General features: G+C 37.0%; 1 protein-coding gene across 1 annotated transcript; it reads right to left on the reverse strand.

Moving 5' to 3' along the window:
- Positions 1-2,115: 2,115 nt before the first annotated feature.
- Positions 2,116-2,754, reverse strand: LOC145803495 (uncharacterized). The gene has a single exon (XM_082896778.1). It carries the CDS (start codon positions 2,752-2,754, stop codon positions 2,116-2,118), a length of 639 nt encoding a protein of 212 aa, XP_082752904.1.
- Positions 2,755-9,757: the final 7,003 nt, after the last annotated feature.

Below are 9,757 nucleotides of genomic sequence, written 5' to 3' on the forward strand. Positions count from 1 at the left end.
TCTCCGTCCCAATCAAAAATAACCCACACCAACTCGCTCAAACCAAAACACTTAACTAACAATATAAGTTAAGCTATTGCACAATTTAACCACATAAGGTAAAGCAACAATCACGTAACTTGTCAAAACGAGAGTTTTCTGATTATATAAAGTATATATATATATATATATATTTCAAAATTTGACTAAACTCACTTCGTTTTCCAAAAAAAAAAAATTCACTTCATAATCTCCGAGTAAAACCAATTGTTTTGTAAGCATTTTTCTAAAACAAAATGTAAAATTTCACCCCATGGTTTCTAGTTGAAACAACATGCCATGAGAGGTTATAAAAACCAATAATCACCTTCCAATTCATTTTCTCAACAAACATCCAGTGAATCCCAATCATCACCCAACAATTTCTATCACACACTTGGTGATATCACAACATATCTCCCACACATATCTTTAATAACAATGAATAGAAACAATCACGGTGCTACAAGAGGTAATAAAGCACACACAATTTCCTAGAAGTTGGAAGTTCCAAACCATTACAAATATCATCACAGATAATCAATAATACACACTGACACAAGTGCACCTTAACAATCCAAATTCTAACACGTTATCTCGGCTCACGGGATTCCACAATTTCACAACAGCCATATATATATACACAAGCAAGGCTCAATGCCCTCAAGTACCACCTAAGGTACTACTCAACCGTACCACCATTTACTCAGACAAAGCAATTCCGAAAATGACGATGTGTCAATCAACTTTGAATACCACTCAATTGACCTATCAGTTCCAACCCAAGCCAAAACAACCAAACTGAACCAAACCAAACCGTAAGTCCCATCAAGAGGGATCAGTTACAAGGATCCATCCTCTCCACGCAACTTAATCCAACTCACCAATTCTCTACTCTCACAATTCAAACATCAACAGGCCAACCAACAACAATCGCCCCTATATGGGGTTTAACACACACCAGCATCACACCTAAGTCCGAGCTGAACTTCCTAGGGCTAAATCTCACAACTTACATCCAAACCATTATGAAGTGACTATTTGTCACCCAACTCTGATATTAGCCAATCCAACTAGCTATCAAAGAAACTTCATCCCTAGCACTCGAACACCTACATTTGCCCTGCTTTGTTTACTCTGAGATGTGGCTCCGCACACTGTTCCACACATCACTAGAGTCTCATCGGATTTCTCAAACATACACCGCACTAGCACAATTTCTAATATTCCTTGTCACTCTTATGTCGATATGGCAATGCCCCCTTTTTGCACTCAACAAAATAATCTTCACCCATATTACCCTTGTTACTTGAGAGTACAATATGTACTTCATCCCAAGAAACACTTCTAGTATCTTACCCCTAAGGTCCCTTTATGCTCATGGACCATATACAAGCCTTGACCACCCCACTCAATACTTGGATACCACAAACCCCTTTACATCTATGCATAACTACCATCTCTCGACAAACATTATACAAACGCTACCTACTCTCACCCTTAAAAGACACAAATCTCACACCCCTTTCCAAACACTTCACAATCTTTTAAGTAACACAATAGATCCCCTTACCATCCTAAGGTTCCACCTCGCCCCAACCATGTTTCTTAAGGACTACACAACTCTCGCTTTCTAACAGACACTCTAATTCAATTTAAGGCTCATAAGCCAATACATACTTCATTCAGGAAATAAAAACAGTTACACAACAAGATTCAAGGCACAACTCTTACAACACTTTCCAACATAAACAAGTTTCCAAAATTCATTACATACCCACGTTGTTAGGTTTCAGACATAACACACACACACACGCACACACTGCATATGTAGGCACAAAGCCCTACAAAAGAGATATTACACAATGGTACTAAAGCACAAAAACTCCACCGCATCATGACACCTTTATCATCCTGCCTGATCTATTGAGGCAAACCCTGTCCACGCGAAGGGCAACGACACCTAACATGGCCCAACTGTCTACACTTAGAACAAAAGGGTGGTCCTCTGCTCTATAACCGACTCGAGGAAACTTGAGTCTGGTTGGATCTCCTGACAAATGAACCCGACAAGGTAAAGGTAGATTCAGGTTGAGACTACGATTGTGATTGAGATTTTGTTCTCCTTTGCCTCCTACTAAGTCTGGTGTGTTCTCGAACCACCGAACTCGCCAATATGGTCCTTCCTCCTTCATCCCAACCGACCCTAAGATTGATGGCTTCCACGTGAGCCGCTGCTTCTAATAGTGTGTGATAATTCCTATGCATACACCCCACTACCTTCCATCGGATATCATCGCATAACCTTTCTTTGAACTCAAGACAACGACGCTCCTCAGTTGCTACTAACTCTAGAGCAAATCTAGACAAATTGGTGAATCTCGCCTCAAATTGTGCCAAAGGTGTAGTACTTTGGCGCAACTCCACAAACTGTTTCTTCAGTCTTTCCCGAGCGGAAGGAGGAAAGTACTTGGCCCAAAAGGCCTTAGTAAAAGCAGCCTGGGTGGTGCCTATGGTAAGATGCACATACTTCCATGAATGCCCAGCATCTCCCTTTAATAGAAAACTCGCTAATGCCACTCTCAACCCCTCATTTGTGACTCTGAGCATATTAATAGTCTTGGTGATATGCTCTAACCAACTTTTTGCCTCTAACGGTTTTGGTCTTCCTACAAACTCTGGTGGATTAAAGCGAAAGAACTCCTTATTACAAGTTAATGCCTCCCTTACTGTCATGACCTAAACCTACCCCTAAAAGTTTAGGTTATAACGGGCCTGCACTTAGGCCTTAGAGACAAAATTTTAAACTATTCAAATCATATCGGGGCCTAAAGCGAAAGCAAAACAAAAATAATAAATGTCCATTTAGCTGTGCATACATGATGGCCTGAAATAATTAAGCTATTTAACTACACTCTCCATATTTACATATACAATAACAAAGCTTATACAGCTCTCACACACTATATGAAAGACTTCAAACAAAACTAGTCTTGACGAAATAACACTATACCTCTACACGGAGGCACTTTTTGGGAGGCTTGATAGCGAGGCAGACTTTGGTACAAACTCTAATGTTGATCCTTCGATGGCTCACCTACATATATATAAAGTAAAAGGGTGAGCTAACGCCCAGTGAGTAATAATAAAGTAAAGAGGTTAATGGATGATGTCCTTAGCATTAGGAAAACATATTTCACAATTGTGAAACGTATCTTAAATCATTTTAAAACAACATTTATCGTATCAAAATCCATGCTTTTTCAAATGGAATACATATCTGAAACCATTACAAAACATTTTACGTGGTACATGGTACGCCCACTTATACAAAGGGTCAGAATCACACTTTAAAATAGGACATCCATTCATTCATATAAAATAACATTTCGTAACATGAGTCATATAGCGATATAAAAACATTTGTATTCATATCACATTTTCTGAACGACCTCGAGTCCACGTATAACAAAACGTCCTTGAGCCCAATCATATATCAAAACGGCCTCGGAGCAATAACAACATCAAGCGTAAATCAACCAAACTCTATCGGCACTTCTACTCCTAACACGACCTCTACTAGCTTGCCCTGACATCCTATCAACAACAACATCAAGCATAAATCAACCAAACTCTAGCCCTTTCCTGAGACATTTACTCTTCTTGCCAAAACACGAAACCAACTTAACATATATTCACATAGCACATAAACAACTTTGATCATTAAGCCACATAATCAAGTCAAGTCTACAAGGATGACCACTTGTCTTGGAACTTCCAAGGAACTCTCACCAGAAACCGCATTGATCAGACATGTTTTGCAATGAGATCTCAAAGCAAGTTAGCCGACTACGAGCACCATCCCTGAAACTTAATCCCAAGCCTACACAAATGCAACACATAATTTCACACACCTCATACTTCCTACATGCAACGTCTTCACTAAGCACAACTAACCCATTGTGGTAAAAATCACTTTCCATGAGCTCAAGGTTTTTAAACTCAGTTAGCTTTGATACCAAGTTGTCACACTCTAATTTTTTTATTATCTGAACTCATTACCAAAACCTTTAAATAAAGTCCATTTACATAACATGTATTGGAATAACCTTACACGTAGGTGAATAGAAACTGTTCTCTCTCGAATAAATATAACAATAATACATGCCAAAGTTTACATTGAAATGCTTATAGAAAACAATTACATGAGAAGTCACTCACAATTCTCAATTCACCACATATCTCTCATTTACATTTTGTATTACAACATACATAAAAGAAATTTAGACTTATCTAATCTTCAAACTGGTGTTTTCGACTCCGTTCCTGAAAATGGTAAAAATAATGTGGGATGAACAAATATGTCTAGTAGGGATCCGCCAAGATTCTCTACAATAAGATCAATAGATACATGTGATCATGAATGCTAAAGAATGATACATAAATAAGTAGTGTGACTTTTATATTCAAAATACCATACACATAGGTAATACATTTCTCATGAAAATCCACGAAGACTATTTGAAGAAAGCTCTTTCTAAAAAGCCCCATTTTAACATTTCAAAAAGAAATGTTAGATCAATGAAGCATTCATTACTAGTGATCATAGGCTCCCACATTTTTCGTCACAACTAGCCATTCCTCACCTTCATCTGCATAACTTCATTATATACATATAACTACAATTGTCTCAACATATACCAAATAGCCAATCTGTATAAAAACAAATCAATTCATTTCCATTTATAACATTCATGCATACCAATCCCATTATAAATATTTCATACAAGTCTACAACTATAACCAGCTCCATTACCAAGCCATATCAACGAACCACACTTTTCAGGGCGCTATTACGTAGGAATATGGAACCTCTGTCAAGCGCCATGCTATATTGATCACAAGTCGAAAGGATCGCGGAACTTCCACGTATCTCAACAAACCACACGCTTTTCTGGGCGTTACTCTGGAAGGAATACGAAATCTCTATCAAGCACCACGCTTTACCTGTCACAAGTTGAAAGGAAACAGACCCTTATTCCAATATCACGATCCATCAATTCATCATGTTATCCGTTATTACAACTCATGGATAAACCACCCACATTGTTTATTGTTTTCATTATACAATTAACCAACAACACATTCCATAATAAACACAGGAGTTATCTTAAGATACAATTACAATTTGTTATTTACAATATTCTTTACTTCTTTACAATTAACACCAACTCTTTATATTCACTTATATAACACAATTAGAATTATACACTTCCCATAAGTTTATTAATTCAACTTCCAACAATCAATTCTTCCCAAACATAACCCTCACATACCAATATTATTTTCACAACGATTGAGTCTCATTACGTGTACTCATCTTGGCCAATCACATACTTAATTTCCAGAAATTAAAGTCCTTTAAAACAAATACTCGTGTTTAAAGTAAGTCCATAATTAGGGTTAGACCAAATTTAGGGCTTTTTACTTTGAGGCACAAAATCACATTCTACCTACTCAGCACTTCCATAACCAAACTTAATTTCACATTTAATTCTCTTAATTTGAAAATCCTAACTTCTTTTACATGCTTTTGAAAAGATACCCTCAATAAGAGGTTTTTATGTAATACACAAAGTACCACCCATCTATCTATACGAAAATATTGTAAAGAAGCAAGGAATCCCTACCTCTAGCAAGAACAAAAGAAGCCCAGAATTCCAACTTTGATGAAAATGCGACCCGCTTAGATGGATAGAAAGCCCTCGGCGTGCTCTACATTTTTATAAAAAGAACATGGGGTAAAAAATAAGTAGAAAGAGATGAAAACCAAGCTTGAAAGTTTGAAACCCTAAAAAATGGTGGAATGGAGGAAAATGAGAGAGAAAGAATATGAGAAAATGAAGAAAAGTGGATCAAAATGGTTTTTTATGGATGCTGAAACTCGACCAGACCGCTTGAGCAACCACTCCTACGCTTGAGCGTTAGAGACACCACACTGCTCGAGTGATCAAGCCTACACTTGAGCAAAAATCAGCAACTCTTAGAATCTCAAACCTGCAAAAGTAGTAGGAGCTTTGCAAGACTGCTCGAGCGATCATTCCATCATGTGAGCAATGAGAAGTGAAAGAAAAAAAAAATTCTAGAGTGTTACAACCTCCCCACCTTAAGAAATTTCATCCTCAAAATTAGGAAATAATTGAAACAAAGGCAATCCAAACACAAACAGAAACATGACACTGAACTTAAAACTAGATCCATATGCAAAACACCGTCTATCTATACGAAAATATTGTAAAGAAGCAAGAAATCCCTACCTCTAGCAAGAAGAGAATAAGCCTGAAATTCCAACATCGATAAAAATGTGATTCACTTGGATGGATAGAAAGCCCTCGGCGTTCTCTACATTTTTATAAAAAGAACATGGGGTAGAAAATAAGTAGAAAGAGATGAAAATCAGGATTGAAAGCTTGAAACCCTAAAAAATGATGGAATTGAGGAATAAGAGAGAGAAAGGATATGAGAAAATGAAGAAAAGTAGACCAAAATGGCTTTTATAGATGTTGAAACCCGACCAGACCGCTCAAGCAACCACTCTTGCGCCCGAGCATTAGAGAAACCACACCGCTTGAGCGACCAATCCTACGCTCGAGCAAAAATCAGCAACTTTCAGAATCTCAGATCTACAAAAGTACTAGGAGCTTTGCAAGACCGCTCGAGTGATCATTCTATCGCTCGAGCGATGAGAAGAGAAAAAAAAAATTATGGAGTGCTACACATAGCATAATTTGAACATGATAAAATAAGGCTTATCATGCAAATATATACATAGTGAAGAACATTACAAGGATTATTGAACATCAAGGTGTGATTGGCATGAGTCCCTCAATAACTTGGAGTTAACAAGATGTCATTGACATGAGTCTGCCAATAACTAGGACATATTCCAAGGGTGTCATCTTTATATATGATACAAGAGTATATGATGTTCATTCATGATAAAACATTAGCATAACTTTCATAAACATAAAATAGGTTTTGCATTTCAAATCATAACTTAACAAACATAACTTTAGAACATTATTACTACTCAGAAATGGCTCCTTGAGCGAGGGTATAGTCTTCTGAAGCTTAACCTACACAAAGCAAGAATAAGGAATTGAAATACCTTGTTTAACTTGCATGACATAACAAATTGAGTGCTTAAACTTAACTTAGTGTTTTCCTAAACTTCTTTCAAGTATCAAGTACTATTCTAGGCTTAATTTAAATCTCAAACAAGTGTATAATAAGTGTCAAATGCATGCTAGAAATGTTCTACGTGATTAAGGCTTCCAAAACATACTAGTGATCAAAACAAGGAATTTCGCATGTGCGGGGCCCTTACCAAACTTGGCTGGAGACCGTTACTTTGGTCAGACATGCCACTGGATTGAGAGGGAGTCTGCGCTCTAAAGATCTCGGGGGCAAGGTGAATTGTGTTTCCCCTTGGTAATTTTTGTATCACAAGAGCAAGATGTATTGCGCTTCACCTGGATAATTTGTGGAACACAGGGGCAAGACAAATTGTGCTTCCTTTTGATAATCGGAAGATCTCAGGGGGTGAGATGAATTAGGGAGGACATACTTAGAGATTTTCTAAAGTGTTGTTCTTGAAAAAATCTACATCCGAGCTTTTCACTCTCTAAAAAGTCCTAGCTCGGTTAGGCACTGTTCGAAATATGAGACATTTTTTCGAAATAAGTCCAGCAAGGCTAGGCATTCTTAGAATAAGACCTATCAAGGCTAGGCACTATTGGAATAAGTCCTAACAAGGTTAGGCATTCTTGAAATAAGTCCTAACATTTGTTAGGCATTCTCTAAGACCTACCATTCACTAGGCACATTATGATTAGTAAATGCTCATATATGAGCTCAGGAAGGTGTTCGAACCCCAGAAAACTACCAAGTATTATAATGGGCACTCTTTCATCACATGAAAATTATCTTAATCAAGAATACCAGAGGGCATTTTTGTTCTAGTTAGATAACAATACACGACTATTTTTATTAGAACAATATCAGAAAACTTACACTCTTTCACTAGGCTTAAGGAGAATGAAAGCTTGTGTCACACCCCAAATCCGGGTATGACCGGCCGTGGCCCACAAGGACTCATCCCAAGGCACACGTAAGCCTAACCACTAATCCATAATCACATTGAGCAACTATACAAAAGTCCAGTAATAAATAACCAAACTCAATCCAGTGACATGCCACAACTATAAATGGCAAAATCAACCATAATCAAAACCATCCAAACTTATGGGATATAAACAACCGACATATCAAAATAATCCTAAGGGAACCTCAATAAAAATAAAAAGAAGTATGCGCAAACTTGACATAACAATCTAAAACAAAATAAATGTATGTGCTAGAGGTCCATGCAATCGAGTCTCAGCTACGCCATAAGTCCATCCTAAATCCTTCTAACACATGGAAGTGATAAAAACTAAGTCAGCTGATAGCTCAGTGAGTAGCAACATGGACAATAAATACAGTTTTGAAAACATGGGTCAATTCCAAAATAAGATATATATCACAGAAATGAGATTGACATACAGTTTGGTAAATACAATCTGTTTCAAAATGAAGGTTCCACAGTTCAACAGTTAAAATACTCATGTCTCTCAAGAACATGATAAATGACATTTTCTACTTCAAATAGATTACAACATGAACACCAATAATTTTCTGGGTACCAAGAAAATAACAAGTAATATGCTACACAGTTCTCAAGGCTATAAGCCCCGTTGGATCCAATACCGAACTAAGAGTCATCCTCAGGGTGGCAACCTGGGCCTTTTCTCAAAGACGATCCGATTAAAGGTCACCTAGCTTTTTTTTTAAGGTCTTTTCCTTACAATCGTTGAGCACTAGAGTCATCACGGCCCAACCCAGATCTGTTCCCTAGTGGCCAGAGTCACCACACACAGTGGAATAATTTTCCTGGACTAAATACACATATGGTCCTAATAATCAATACATATCAGTTTCGCAAAACATGGTAGTTCATCATTATAAACATGAGACCAAAACAAATAGTTTACAGCATGCCAAGTTCACACATGTTTTAGAAATAATTTGATTCCATTGATAATATAATAATTTTATCAAAACAGTTTAGTCATGAAACAATAATTTAATTTTCCAACAGTTCAGGGTAGGGGAACATTTATAAAAATATGTAGCATGAAACTACTCACCTGAAACCAAAATAATATAACCCTCGAATAGAGTATAAAAGTCCAACTAGTGCCCTGAACCAAGTATGAAAACTACACGTCACTGCTAATTTAAAAATACTAAAGAATAAGAACTAAGTAACCCCAAACTAAAGTGCACTAACACGGCTAAACCCAACTCACCGTTACTCTTAAATATTACCTAAGTTCATGTTCTTCAAGGTCTAAAATCACCCAAGACATGGGTTCCGATCGAAACTTAACTAAAAATGACTTTAAAATAAAACAGAGTTTTAAACAAGTTTTCCCAACCTATTCGCTAACTTTGAAAATTACAAACCCACTCCACGCTATTTGAAAAATTCCAAAAACCTCCAGATATCAACTAATATATCCTAAGTTTCAAACCCAATTGCTTTCACTAGATTTGCTTATCAAAATAATTATCTACAATTTATTATATCCAAACAGGTTATTTTCTGCAGCACTTTAAAGAAATTGCCGGTTCTCTT

This window comes from Camellia sinensis, chromosome 12, assembly GCF_055761805.1.
Source record: "Camellia sinensis isolate YWXY chromosome 12, ASM5576180v1, whole genome shotgun sequence".
Taxonomy (NCBI): domain Eukaryota; kingdom Viridiplantae; phylum Streptophyta; class Magnoliopsida; order Ericales; family Theaceae; genus Camellia; species Camellia sinensis.

Bases quoted from the DNA above. Each gene is read 5' to 3' on its own strand.
- LOC145803495 (XM_082896778.1), bottom strand. From the start codon at position 2,754: ATGACAGTAAGGGAGGCATTAACTTGTAATAAGGAGTTCTTTCGCTTT.